Raw genomic sequence first — 14,063 nt, forward strand, 5'->3', positions numbered from 1 at the left:
TGGCCATGCTTCCCCCACTCCTCACCCTACCCTATCCCTCTAGACCTGGACCCAGCCTTAGAGCCTCTTGTGGGAAGGTATTGGTGTGTCTCCGTATGAGATCTGCAGAGCTGCCCTCTGGGGCAGGCAGGCGATGTTGGCCGGCCCCCAGGCCTGGCCCCAGGAAGAGCTTTCTAAGCAGAGGCCCCACCTGTGGCTGTTGCAAGACTGAGGCTCATGTGAGTGCTTTTGGCTCCTACATCTTCCCATCTCTGTTCAGGCAGAGTGGGGGGCTGCCTCTCAGGCTGCCCTTTGGTGACAGCGGCCTGTCTGCAGGTGGCAGCTGGGAGGTGAGCCTGAAGTGGGATGGAGTAGGCCCCTGACCCTCCAGAGACCATCCTCCAGGGACCACCCTCCTGGGACCATCCTCCAGGGCCCATCCTCCTGGGCCCATCCTCCTGGGCCCATCCTCCAGGGCCAGCAGTGCATAGCACCCAGCTATGCTCTGATCATGTCACCTGTGGAACCCAGAGCCCAGCCAGGGAAAGATGGGGGGCAGGAAGGCACAGCCTGGACAGGGAAGTGACCCCTTCTTGTGTGAGGAAATGAGGAGAGTGGGTGGATCTCAAAGTGGGGACAAGGGGAGGGCATCCTCTCCCTCCGGGCAGGGCAGCTGCTTCTTTGCATCCCCCTTGAAAGTTCACCTGGGAAGACGCTCTGCCCACATTCCCCCTCATCCTCTCGGCTGGTCAGAAAGTCCTCCCAGATGCTTCCCAGTCCTGAATGAGGGTGGGGGGATGTCACAGGCCCAGGGCATCTACAGTCAGTGCGGCCTGACCGTTCTCCCCAGGAGAGAGGTCCAGAAAGGAAGGCTCGGAGCTGAGACCACATGGCACTTGCTTTATTGTTCCAGGGCAAGGACAATGGCAGGCCATCGAGGGATCTGCCTGAGCCTCCCCGGAGGCCAAACTCTGTGGGTTCTTGTCATCCCCAGGCCCAGGTTAGGCTGAGGCTCCCACGTGGTGGGGGTTGGGCTCCCAGGTAGGGCCTGGAGGGCAACAGGGCCACGCCCCCAACTCCAAGGGCATCCCAGGTCTGTCAAGCAGTCAGAGAGAGGGGACATGGGTGCTCCCCGCCAGCCTGTGCCAGGCTTCCCTTCCCTGAATGCCCAGGCTGCCTCAGGCGGTTGGAAGTAATCAGTAAGCTGGGGCCTAATCTACATGAGCTTATCGAGAAGGAGTGAGACCGCAGTGACTTGGAGGGGCCCTGCCTGTACCCCGGGCTGGGAGAAGAGGACACTTTCAAGTTTCCGAGGGCAGGGGCTTTTCCAAACACTTTGTGTTGGAATTGGGCTCAGTTTGGGCCTGGGGTGGACGTGGTCCCTCCTGTGTGTCACCCTGGGGCTAGACAGAGCATGTGCTGAGGATGGGCAGAGCCTGCAGGCCCCTGGGGAGTCCCCGGGCAACTTGGGGAGAGGGAGGCTCCGTGTCTCCTCCTCCCTCACAGGCGCTGGAATGAAGATGGGAGAATAAATACCTCGACTTCGGGGGAAGATCATGCCTGGAGGGGGCCAGGCCCAAAGAGAGTGTGGGCGTCAAAATAGTGGTCAGGGTGGTCTTGGGCCTGCATGGAGGTCACCGAAGCTCTCAGCTGCCCCCGAAAGCAAGTTAGGCTCTGTGACGTAGTTCCGGTTCCTCAGGATAGAAGGCGTGGGGGTGGGTGTATGTCTGAAGAACAGTGTGCGCGCACGGGCACGGGGCAGGGAGGCTGGAGTGTGGATGAGTGAGGGCGGGTGAAATTTTTGCCCAGACACTTGTTCTCAGGGGCTCTGAGTGAGGAGCTGGCCCACCGGGCAGCAGAAATGTGTGAGGGGTAGCATCCTGGGTGGCGTCTCCACCCCCGGCTGTCCGCTAACAAACAAGTTGGCTTCGTGGCAGAGGGGACGGGGAGAGTTTTCCTTCTTTGACCTTTAAGGTGAGCCCGATGTGGGCGGCCAGCGGGGGCCTCCAGGCCAGGCCAAGGCTGGAGCTGCTGCCGGGCATGGCTCATGCTAGGGCCATGGGCTTGGAGCTGGGGCTGAGGTACACAGAGGGGCCGGCGGGGGCCGAGGGGGGCGGGGGCTCCAGCTCCATGAAGGCTGAGTAGAGGGTGGTGAGGTGCAGGTCACCCAGGGCTGCCGAGCCCCCGCTGCCTGGTGATGCCAAGTCACCCGCCCCGCTGCCTGTCTCCCCCAGGCAGGGCCCTGGAGGGAAGCAGTGGGGAGGTGGCGGCATTGCAGATGATGTCGGGGATGAGGTCACCAGTACCAAGGGGTCGAGGGCCAAGCTGTCATCCTTCAGCTGTTCCCACAGGTTTCCTAGTGGGGGGATAGAACAGGCATCACTGGGAGGCACCCAAGGGGCCCGTCTGCCCCCAGCCCATCTCTCCCATGCTAAACAGAGCACAGTTTGGGTAACATTTGCTGGGGAACAGACCCTGGCACTAGCTGTGTGACTCCAGGCAGTTGCTGAACCTCTCCGATTCCTCCTCCCGCGTATGGTCTAAAAGCCACAGCCCGGATGACCATGTGTGGCTCTCTTTTGGGAGGTGGAGAGGGTTGAGGATTTGAGAGCTGCCTATTGGAGGGGTTGATGCAGGTACTGTGCGCTCCAGGGTTCACCCTGGCTGCTGCCCAGGCTCCAAGGAAGGAGGATCTGCAGCTCAGACCACGGACCTTCCAACAATGCACCGCTCGACCCGATGAGACGATGAGACGGCTGGACTTGCCTCCCTGGGCCTCCTCTACGGCAGGGCCCAGGGGACAGGAGCAGAGCCGGGAAGCGCACCTTACTCCGAGGAGAACTAGCGCTGCGGCCTCACAGCCTTCATTATGTCATGGGACCTGCATCCTGGCAGGCCAGGCCTCTTTCTAGCTACGTGACCTTGAGTAAGTTACTTAACCTCTGTGCTTCTGTGAAATGTGTTTAATCATCCCTCCTATCCTGCAGGCCCATATAAGGAAGCACCTGCAAAGCGACTAGCGTGCTGCCTGAGAGTAGGGGTCAAGTACATGTTCATGTCTAGAGCTGCCTCTGAGGCCGTTGAGCCTGCTTCCCACTTCTGGACGGGGGTGGGGGGAGGATCTAGCTTCCTAAAGCCCGTACCGTCTCCCCACCAGACGGGGAGCTCTCGGAGGGCAGCCTCCACCTGCTTGTGGATATCCCCATCCCAGCGTACGCAGGGGGTCGGAGGCCTGGTTTAGCACAAGCCACCAAACCTCCTCTGTCCAGGACCAGGGCCTGGGGTGCGCTGGAGTTCAGAGGGACACATCGGGGCTGGTCACATGCAGACGGAGCAGACAAGATGGAGCGGAATGAATAGAACCTCCCCCCTGCCTGGTTCTGAGGCCTTACATTCTTCTAGGGGGGAAGATCTCTTTCCTTTTTCTGCATTAAAAGATGAACTCAGCCTGGGTGGTGTGGCTCAGTGGTTGAGCATCGACCTATGAACCAGGAGGCCACGGTTCAATTCCTGGTCAGGGCACATGCCCGGGTTGCAGGCTCGATCCCCAGTAGGGGGTGCGCAGGAGGCAGCCAATCAATGATTTTCTCTCATCATTGTTGTTTCTATCTCCCTTCCTCTCTGAAATAAAAAAAATATATACTAAAAAAAAAATTTTTAAAGATGAACTCAGAAGATGCAACTGGTTCTGGGAATGTTAGGACTATCAGTCGCTCACAGTCAAGTATGGAATGAAACACCAGGCCCCTCCAGCCTACCCAGAGCTGAAAGGAGTTTGACGGTGGGGCTAGTGGGAGCACATTCAGAGGCACCAGGAGGGGGGCAAGGGCATTCCTCTTGGCCCCCTGACACCCCCTGTCTGCTTTGCTCCAGCCTCTCTGCTTCAGTGGCTGGACACCTGGCAGATAGCAGGCTGCAGCCTGGAGACTTGGAGGGGATGGGCCACACTGCCAGGTGGACCTCTCCAGCTTTGTCCCACCTCCCCTTTCCCACCCCCAGCTCACCCTGGAAGTCAAAGTCGGTGAGCGAGGGATTGATGGCATCCAGGTCAGTGCCGAGATCTCCGTCTGGCAGCAGGGTGTCATGCATGGTCCTGGCTGGGGAAGGCTCAGCCAGCAGCTTGGTGCTGTGGCTGGGTGGGGTGTGGGCAGGCAGAGGCGAGTCCTGGGGGGTGCCTGGCTGGGCCCGCAGCTCAAGGTGACCATCTGGCTGCGGGAACAATGGCTGCGGAGGTCCAGGAGGGCCCAGGCCCGGTGAGAGGTGTGAGTATGTCTGCCCATAGCAGGAGGGCGCGTGACCCCCAAGTAGGTCCTGCAGGGGGTTTTTGCCAGGAATGGGGCCTGGAGCCGGGTGGATTGAGTGCAGCGGCTGGGAGAGCCCAACTGGAGGTGCCAGGGGCTGGATGGGGCCTGAGCCTGCCAGCCCAGGGGGTGGGCAGCCCAGGAGTGGGGTGCCCAGCTTCTCCCTCTTGTCTCCAATGAGGCTGTCCAGCTCTTCTGAAAAAGCCCAAGAGAGAGGGATACCATGAGACCTCCCTTTCCCCACAAACCCTCCCCAGCCCTGGAACTGCACGCAGGCCCTCTCCTTACGCAGCAGTTCTCCTTTTCACTTTCCCTCTCCCTGTTTGCTCCTGGGAACCCTGGCCTTCCCTCACAGCCTGCCTGCCTCACCTGGCTTGGCCATGCTCTTGCGCACGGCTATGGGGTCTTTCCTCTTCCACTTCTGCAGCTCCTCCTGCATCTTGTCAATCTTGGCTGGATTGAGGGCCCACAGGCAGCCCTTGCGAGAGGAGCTTCCCGATTTGTTCTCCACCTTCTCGAAGCATTTGTTGAGAGAGAGGTTATGGCGGACAGAATTCTTCCATCCGTCGGGCGCCGTCTGCCGGGGCAGAGCAAGACAAGAAATGAGGCCAGGATCAGGCAGCCAGAGCTGGCTCCGGGTCTGGGCTCCAGAAAACTCCTCTGTGCACAGAACTGCCGCCCACTCTGGGGCTGGTCCTCCTCAGCACCCAGCCCAGGCTCCGTTCCCTTCAGTGGTGGGGGAAGGGCTGCAGGAACCTTGACTACAAGTCATTCTCACCTAAAACCTGCCTTTCTCCTACCCAATCCTGGCCGACCGTGGGGATGGTCCAGGTGACTCATAAGGGAATTGGACCGCTCCCCATGGGGCTTGGAGCCTGTGCTTGGAGCCCTTTGTGGAAAGGGAACTCACTGCTCTGAGGCCTCTGGTGCCAACTTAGGAGAGAGAATGAGGGGGAAGCTCTGGAATGTTCTCCTGGGTCGGCCCCATCCCCGCTGGGGCAAATGTGGGAGAGAAGAAAGCTGGGTGAGGTTGGTGTTTGGGTGTGTGCACTGTTGCACATCTGAGTTTTGCTCTGTGTGTGTATGAGCTCGCACATGTCCCTCAATGTGCCTCCCTGGTGTGAGCTTGTCTCCTGGGTATGAGTCTGTAAATTCCCGAGTGTGAGGATGTGTCCCTGAAGATGAGCGTGTGTGAGAAAGTCTCTGCTGTGTGTGGGTACCTGTGATTGCATGTGTACGTGGGTGTGAGTGTTCACATGAGTGTGCCCGAGGGGGTGTGCCCCGGTGGGGAGGCCAGGCCTCGGGGTGGTGGTGCTCGTGCCAACAGAATAAACACCCATTAGGAAGCCTGGTCATGTCACCAGTGCAGTCATTGTGCCCAGGGAGTGTTGTAAAAACCATTAGGCTGACTCAGTTGGGTGAGAGGCGGTGGCGGGGTGGGGGTGGGGGGGGGGCAGTAGGCACCCGCAGTCCTTCTACCTCCAGCTCAGTTCCAGGCTCTGCAGCCGGTCCTGGGCCCAGCAGGGGTGACTGTGGATAGAGATTCTGCCCTGGCCAGCGGGGCCCCTCCCCCTTTCAGGGCCCAGTTTCTGCTTAATGAGGGGCAGCCACTCCCTCCTCCCCGGCTCACTTGCCCCAGGGAGCAGCCAGGCTGAATCACGCCCAGCAGAACTGGGCTCTGATGCCAGTATCACTGCAAGCTGCTGGCAGGAGCTACAGAGTTTTTCTTAAGGGCAGCTGGCCTGGGCAGGGTGCTGGTTGAGATGAACCCCCAAGCCTCCTGGGGTCACAAGGAAGAATTCTTGAGCCATCAGATCAGTCATCTGGGGATTCACCTTCAACTCCCATGACAGTCCCTACTAAGAGTCAAGGCTGTGTTGTCTGATGGGCAGAGTTAATGGGCACTGGACCCTTTTATAGCCCCATAAATCTGTGAATTCAGATGCCAGGGCAGCTCCCACCCCAGCCGCTTCCTGTTTGGAAGAAGGATGGTCAGCACTAGCAATTATGTCCAGTGGCTGGACATGTCCCCAACCCCACAACCCTGACTCATGGGGCTACAGGACGCCCACCTCGGCTACCTCGGGCACGAGTGCTGCCCACTCCAGGGTCCCCTCCGTCCTTGCCTTCAAATAGGAAGTGAGAGATAGAAGGGCCAGGGGATCTTGGATTAACTCCTTAGGTGGGTCTGAGGGGAAGTGTCAGAATGGGAAAGAATCTATGTGCCAACTGGTTATTTTACAGATTGGGAAACTGAGGGTTAGAGAAGAAAGGGCCTCGCCTTAGATCACACAAGGAGGCAGTGACAGAGCCCAGACTCCAACTCTGTCCCCTAGTTAAAGGCCCTGCCCAGGTCACCCCATAGGGTGGCTTCGCCATCTGGGCCCGCCCCATCCTCAAAGATGCTTTCTCTCTGAAGTCAAATGTAAACGAGGGAGTGAGGGAGTGATGCAACTGCTAAGAACAACAACTAGAACCAAAAAAAAAAAAAAAAAAAAAAGCTGTTAGACCTCTTCACTCTTCAGCTCTATAAAACAGGGATTACACGGCTCCCAGGAAAAATAATTAAGCCAGGAAGATGAGATGCAGGGAGGGGCTGGGGACCAGGTGGGGAGTTAGCAGGGAGGAAAGACTGAGAGGAGGAGGGCAGGGCCCTCACTTCCTCTCTCTGGCCTGGCCCCTTAAAGTCCTAGAGCAGCGGTTCTCAACCTGTGGGTCCGACCCCTTTGGCGGTCAAACGACCCTTTCACAGGGGTCGCCTAAGACCATCCTGCATATCAGATATTTACATTAAGATTTCTAGCAGTTGCAACATTACAGTTATGAAGTAGCAACTAAAATAATTTTATGGTTGGGTCACAACATGAGGAACTGTATTTAAGGGCCAGAAGGTTGAGAACCACTGTCCTAGAGGAATCTCCAAAGGCTTTAGAGTTAAGGAGACTTTGGTTCCCTGACCTGCTGGGGCAAAGGGGAAGCCCTGGATATTGGCTTTCATGCTCCTCAAATCCCAGAGACAACTCTCTTTCCCCTTCTTCTTCCTTCCAGAACTCCTAGTAGATGGCTATACTTTTCCATTCCTGGCCAGACCACTCTGGCCATCATGCCCACTACTCATTTGATGGCAGCTCAGCAAGTACAAACTTGTTTGAATATCAGCCTCAAATTATCCCCAGGCAGGACAATCGGGAAGACGTGGGCCTGGGCATCACCCACTGGCAGGTGGAGCTGAGTTCTGGATTACTGGGGCCTCAGCTCCCGCCTGCTGCCTGGGTAGCAGACAAGATTGTATCCACCAGGGTGCAGAACTCCTTACAAGTTCTGATCTCCCCTGCACCCACCTCAGGAGAAACGGGGTCCATGCTCGGGGTGTCTGGGGGGCAAGCAGAGAAGGGAAATGGGTGTTGTGTGAAGCCAAACAGCTTGAACCAGCAACTAGTCCCACCGGCTGAGTGACCTTGAACAGATGGGTCACCCTCTCTGATGTGTTTGTCCATCTGGAGAGAAGGGCCTCTGTCCTGCCCCTAGGGAGGGAGCCTGGTAGAGGCCCCAGAAGCCCGTTTGGTGGGTGACGGGCACGAGATCCTGTCCATGGGAAGGTGAGGCGAGCCAGCCAGTTCCCTGGGACACTCAAAGACCATGAAGCCCACACCCCGCTTTTTGGCAGAACTGCAGCTGAGCCTGCCGCCCACAGAGCAGATCCTAATCTCTCCCTGGAAGGCAATGGGTTCTGCGGTCCCAGCATCCATGTCACCTTGGCTGGCCAGCTCCTACCCAAATTCCTCCAGCCCTACGGCATCCTGGGGGCAGGGATGGGGACAGCCTCTCCTTTCTTCCCCAGCTCTCTCCCCACTTGGGGAAGGTGGATGCTCCTTGAGGTCTAACAGGACTGACATGTCCACCTTCTGCCAGCATGAGGTCTGACTCCAGCCTGCTGTGTCACCTTGCGTGCATGGCTTGAGCTCCCTGTTCTCCACTCTGTCCTGCAGACGTGGAGACCAGGGGAAGCATGTGGGGGGGCAAACCTTCTTCTGGATTTCATTCTCACTCTTCTCCCACCTCCCAGCGGAGTCCTCTGGCTCCAGAGAGGCCTGGCTTGCTCAGCGCCGAGGCATGGGGGAGTGGGAGTGGGTCTTGGGCTCACCTTGAAGTATGGGAAGTGCTCCGTCATGAAATTGTAGATCTCGCTGACAGGAAGGCTCCCAGTTTTACTGTTCTTAAGGGCCATGAAGATGAGGATGCTGAAGGCAAAGAAAACCCTGAGCGTTTTAACCTCGGACCAGGCCCGGAGTCTCCCCCAAACCCTCTGCCCCCGCTGGAGTAGTTGAGGAGAGAGAACCTGCTGCAGAATTCATGGCTGAGAGGCTCTATGAGGTTGAAAGGAGAAGGGATGAAAACGTGTTTACTGAAGCCAGAAATTACAGATATGAGGGTCCTGTGGAATCTGAGAGGCCTGGGCTGCAGTCCTGGCTTAGCCACTCACTAGCTGTGTGACCTTTGGTGAGTGCCCTAACCTCTCTGAACCTCAGTTTCCTCAGCTTTGAAGTGAAGAATGTAATAGCTACCTCAGAGTTGTGAGGATTAAGGGTGATGCCTAGCACATAGAAGCACTCATTAAATGGGAGCTGTCATTACCAGTCAACCCTCAGCCAACTGCAGAAATGCTGGATAGATGGCAAGGGAGGGAATTAAGGTTTTTTGAGCCTCTACAATGTGCCAGGCATATTTTTGCACTTAATCCTTCCAAAGGCCCGCATATTGCTGCTTTTTATTTTTAAAACAAATAAACAAAGGTTCAGAGAGATTAAGTAACTTGCCTGAGGTTTCACAGATAGTACATTCCAGAGCCTGAACTTGAACCCAGTTCTGCTGGACTGCAAGGATTGCATGTGCTCCTCTCTGCATATTGTCCTACCTCCCCGCAAACTCCTCTGTGTTCTTGGCTGCTGTTTAAGTTCCTTTTCCTTCCCCTGAGCTCACACTGGCTAATGACCTGACCCCATGTGGGGCCTGGCACCTAGGAAGTCGAGTGTCAATGAGGTTGAATGAAGGAAAGTTCAGATAGACGGTCTCCCAGACAGGCTGGGTGCCGCTGGCCTGGCATTTACAACCCTGGCCCCAGAGAAGGGGCACCAGGTCTGGAAGATGCTGGATAACCGAGTCACATCTGCAGTCCTCATTCCTCGCTTATTTCCAGCAGAGCTTTGGGGTGGGGCTTCTCTCTGTATCTGGGGAAGGAGGGTGGGAGTAGGGGGCAAGCATCCCTCCTGAACTCTCAGACCCAGGCCCTGGGCCCCAGGAGTCTAGAACTGTGCAGGACAACACATCTGCTGCTGACCACAGACATGGCTTCCCAGGGTTAGACAAGAGGTCAGAGGTGACCTAGTCTATCCCCTTGTCCCCATGAAAAAAATCCCTTCTCCAACATACTCTGGAAGCCCATCCAACTATGCACCCCCGCAACACACACACCGTTACCCTTATACCATGAGGACTCCATGCCTCAGTTTCCCCAAGGGTCCTCTCACCCCTCTTTATTCCATCCGGGAGTGCTGGGAGACATACCTGTAGGAGTAGATGGGTTTGGGGAAGAGTGGCTGGTGCCCATCAGTGCTGGCCTGGGGTGCAATCCGCTGGTACGGATAGTGTGGGGAGCCCAGGTAGGGTACAGGGTAGCTGCCGCCACCTGGTGAGTACTGTAGAGGTCAAAGGAGGCAGAGTGGTTGCCATGGTAACCATCCTTCCCAAGAGGAGGCTCCCCTTCCCTCAGTCATGTACATCCAGAGAGAGAGCGAGCTGAGACTAGAATCTTCTCTCCCTGGTCCTAGGCTCCACCACTCATGGTCATGGGCTCCAGTGGCAGAGCTACCTGAGGGGCTTGGCCAAGGGTGTGGACATCTGAGTGCCTGTGAGGAGATCCACATTCTAGAATTCAGGATCTCAGAGGCCTCAAAGCTCCCTTGGTCCAGCACTTTTCTCTGAGGCCTTCTGGGTACTCTGGTTGCCAGGGTGATGGGATAGCAGCCTGGCCGCGCTAGAAGTGCGATGGGTAGTCCTGGCTTCCGCACCCTCCTGGGCAGGCGCTCCAGGCCTCCCTTGCATCTCCTAGGGCAGCTGGGCCGGAAGTGGGATGTCCAGCCTGGGCGTTTGCTGGGCACTGCCACCTTTTATGAGTTTCAGTGGCTCTTTGAAAGGGCCGGTCATGGTGGTGGGCAGGTGGGGGTAGGAGGTGGTTTTACAGCAAAGGGAGTGGCTGTGGTGCCAGGGATGGTGTTTTATGGGGGCGAGGGGGAAGGGAGACTCTGACTCCCCCATCTGCTCCAAGCTGATGTGCTTTTTCCAGGTCACCCGAGCGGCACGTAGTGCCTGAGTCACCCCCTCTGCAGTCTCCATAAAGTCCTGGGTGCGGCCATCTTGGAGGTTGGGGTGCGGAACGCAGAGGGCATCAAAGCAGGGCGGGCACGGTGAGGCCATTTAAGGTCTGGTAGCCCCTTAGCCCTGCTGTGTTGCTCCCTGACGGGCCAGGCTGCCTCAGGAACACCCTCTCCCCCCGGTCAGACCAGCGGCCTCGGGAAGGCTTTGACCATTCCAGCTGGGCCCCTCATGGGATGACCCCTCATGTGTCCCCTCTGCTTCCTTCCATCTCTTTCTTTTTTCCCACAAACCAAGCAGCCTGGCTACTTCCCCCCGCCACGTGCCTGCCTCCCGGGCTGCGCCAAGACCAGGGCCAATGCCAAAGGCTGGGAGTAGAACCTGCTCCACAGGCAGGGCCTGTCTCAGTGCCAGGCTGCAGGTGGATGGAGCTGGGCGCTGGGCAGCCACTTGCTCCGTCTTGCCCGGCGACTCCTGGGAGCTGCTTACCTGCTCTGGGGCTCTTTTCTTTCTTTCTCTTTCTAAAAACCTCCATCCCATGCCTGTGTGGGGCAATTACTTGGCATCCTGTACATCTAGGAGGAGCTGAAGCTGGGCAGTGAGGTGGGGAAGGGGAAAACGGCTGAAGGTCATGGGGACTTGGAGCCTCCAGGTGGGAAGGTCCCCTAACGCGATGCCTAGTCCCACCCTGTCTGAGCTGAAAGGAAGTTTGAGGCCAAGGCCACATAGGAAGATGGTGGCCGACCCGGGCGGCAGTCCATTGTTCCCTGCCCTGCTCAGCCTTGTGTGTCACCCCACACACTCCTTTTCTCTCGGCCTCGTCTTTGTCTGGTTCTCCTCCTACCTCCTTTTTTGGTTCACATCCGGTCCCTGCCCCAATCTCAGCCCCAATTCTCTTTTCTGAGACCTCTCAGGTTCTACCTGGGTCTCAGAAAAGCCCTGCCCAATCCCACAGAGGGGCAATTGCTTCCCTCCCCATGAACCCTGCCCCCACCCCCATTGGCCCAGCCTGAGAATTAAGGCCCTGCTGCCCACCCAGATGTATACACACCCCCACACCACACACCCTCAGAGGATCCTGAGACTCTGGGGAAGCATGCCCACTTGCCCCAGACCCACCTGGTGGAAGGGAGGCTGGGAGGGGCAGTACATGTGCTGCAAGGGGGGCTGGAAACAGTACATGCCAGGACCAGTCTCCAGAGCTGGGGGCTTGACCTTGACTTCCGACCCCTGTTGGAAGAAAAAGCAGATGACTGGGCTAGGCCTTATTTTTCTTCCTTCCTCTTGTCTGTGTCTTAAACCTTCCACAAAAACAACCCCTGCTGTGCCTCCCCCAGAACTTATTCCTGGAGAACAGAGAACAGAGAAGGACGGGGATTTTTCTGAGGGTACTCAGCAAATTAGTGGTGGAGCTGGGGCTGGAACCAGCAGTGCTCCCTACCTCCCACCTCACTGCAGGTGAAAGGCTGAGACTGGGCTGTCCAGAGGAGTGGGGGAGACTTGTCAATGGTTTCACTGAGGCTGGGGTAGGGCAGAGATCTCCCTGGAAGGGCACAAGGGTGCAGGGCCTGACCCCTCTCACCAAGCAAGCCGAGCCCAGGGCCTGCTTGCTGGTTCAGAGCCCCCAGCCTTTTAGAACAGGCCTGCAGAGGACACCACAGAAAAGGGCCCAGCTCCGCAATTACAACTGCAGAGCCATGGTGAGGGGAGCACAGGAAGTGACCAGAGAGGCTGGTCCAGCTGAGGCCCTCAGGCCTTGCCACTTTCTCTTTTGCAAAGCCCAAGGGAGCTCCAGCAGGCTCCCTGGAGGGGGCTAGTGAGTCCTCTGCTCTGTCCTCCCCAACCATCCCCCACTGAGAGCCTTTGCGCCCTGCTCCAGGGAGTCTGCTCCAGTGCTGGTCTGCATGCGCCTGTGGCACTCTCTCAAACTGGCCCAGGGAGGCTGTAGCTCCTGCCGGTAGTGGTGGCCCGACTCTGGCTTCCCATGAACTGTAAGCCCCTCAAAGAGTCCTCAGGGCCTAGCACAGAGCTAGGTCCAGGAAGATCAACAAGGTTGGAAGGTCAACAAGGCCTGGAGGAGGTGGGCCGTTGTTCCTGGGGTTATGAGGGAACCGGGAACCAGCATGTGGGCCCAGAGGGTCAAACCAGCTGAGAGCTCTTTCTGGGTGTGCCCTGGGGTTGCTGATGCATAGATAGCCACAATCATAGAATCTCAGGCCTGGAAGGGCCAAGAGCATTGTGTCCAACCCCCTCATTTGGCAGATGATGGGGCTAAGCCCATGAAGGGGAATTGATGTGCCCAGGTCACCTAGAGAGTCGGCCAGCGAGCTCTGGGGCTCTGGGCCTGAGCTTTTCTCCACTGTGCAGGGGCCAAGGGCGTGGGCTCAAGTCTCAGCCTCACCTCTTACAGGCCAAGGGACAAGTCACTTGGCCTCTATGGGGCCTCAGTTTACCCATCTGCAAAATGGAGATAGCGGGAGCTGTTTAGAGGGTCGTTGTGAGGATTAAATGGGGCTCTTGAAAGAAATCGCCTGGCAGAGTGACCAAGGGCAGGCGCTGAGTGGACATTGGGTGTGAGTATGATGGTGCCTCACGGTGAGCTGCTGTCATGTTCCATAGGCCTGAGGAGAAGCCATCAAAAGGCCCAGAACCAGAACAAGGTCCTGTCTTGGCCACACCTAGTAGGTGCCCAACCCTTTTCTCTATCTTCCAAGCCTGGGAAACAGGTCTTTGTTGGGGGTGGCCGGGGGGGTGGAATGGGAGCCTATTTGAAAGCAAGAGGTGAGGAGGTCTGGTGGCATCTAGAGCAGGCACAGCCCAGGCTGAGCCCGCTCAGTGCGCACCACCTCAGGGACCTCCAAAGCTGGGAGAAGGGAGCAAAGCCCCTTTTAGCTTTCTCTTCCCAAGGCAACAAGTCTCTGAGGCAGATACTATTAAGCACACTTTTTGAATGAGGCTCAGAGAGCTTAAGCGATTTGCCTAAGGTCATGCCACTTGAGGATATGGCCGTGAAGGACATGTTGACCTTCCAAAGTGCTTTCAAGATATTTCTACAAACATACCCAGGTCCCTCTCCGGGCAAAGAATGGGGCCAGGAAGTATCCCTTGAGAAGACTTAAGTCCTCTCTCAACTCTGCAAGCTGATGCCGGAGAGGGGAATATTGTATTCTGTGGCTCCTCCCTTAACCCTTTCTCTTGGTCTCTGGAATGTGTTTTTCTTCTCACATTTGCATATGGGCGTATCTACGTCTGGCTGGGGATTCTTGACACTTAAACAAACAGAGAGAAGTCACACACTGGGATCCTGACTCAGGAGCCACTGGGAAGCTGCCAGCTCGCTTCCTTCGCCTGACCTGCCTACCCCACCTTGTCTCCTCCACGCCGGACCAGGCCAGCGTGCCCTTCCTAGTT

The 14,063-nt window shown here is 57.3% G+C and overlaps 1 protein-coding gene across 9 annotated transcripts in view; it reads right to left on the reverse strand.

Annotated features, from left to right (window-relative positions):
- Positions 1 to 463: 463 nt before the first annotated feature.
- FOXN1 (forkhead box N1) overlaps positions 464 to 14,063 on the reverse strand; it is a 28,758-nt gene continuing 15,158 nt past the window's right edge. For 5 of the 9 annotated variants that reach the window (XM_059669388.1, XM_059669387.1, XM_059669389.1 and 2 more), the window contains 6 exons: positions 11,772 to 11,882; positions 9,846 to 9,976; positions 8,425 to 8,521; positions 4,650 to 4,857; positions 3,984 to 4,475; positions 466 to 2,335 (listed from right to left, as the gene is read on the reverse strand). In XM_059669388.1, coding sequence (XP_059525371.1) covers positions 2,025 to 2,335; positions 3,984 to 4,475; positions 4,650 to 4,857; positions 8,425 to 8,521; positions 9,846 to 9,976; positions 11,772 to 11,882 — 1,350 coding nt within the window. In that variant the 3' untranslated portion in view covers positions 466 to 2,024. Of the gene's footprint in view, positions 2,336 to 3,983; positions 4,476 to 4,649; positions 4,858 to 8,424; positions 8,522 to 9,845; positions 9,977 to 11,771; positions 11,883 to 14,063 lie in introns of all 9 variants that reach the window. The other 4 variants (XM_059669391.1, XM_059669384.1, XM_059669392.1 and 1 more) reach the window with 4 other exon arrangements.

This window comes from Myotis daubentonii, chromosome 16 (assembly GCF_963259705.1).
Source record: "Myotis daubentonii chromosome 16, mMyoDau2.1, whole genome shotgun sequence".
NCBI classification, from domain to species: domain Eukaryota; kingdom Metazoa; phylum Chordata; class Mammalia; order Chiroptera; family Vespertilionidae; genus Myotis; species Myotis daubentonii.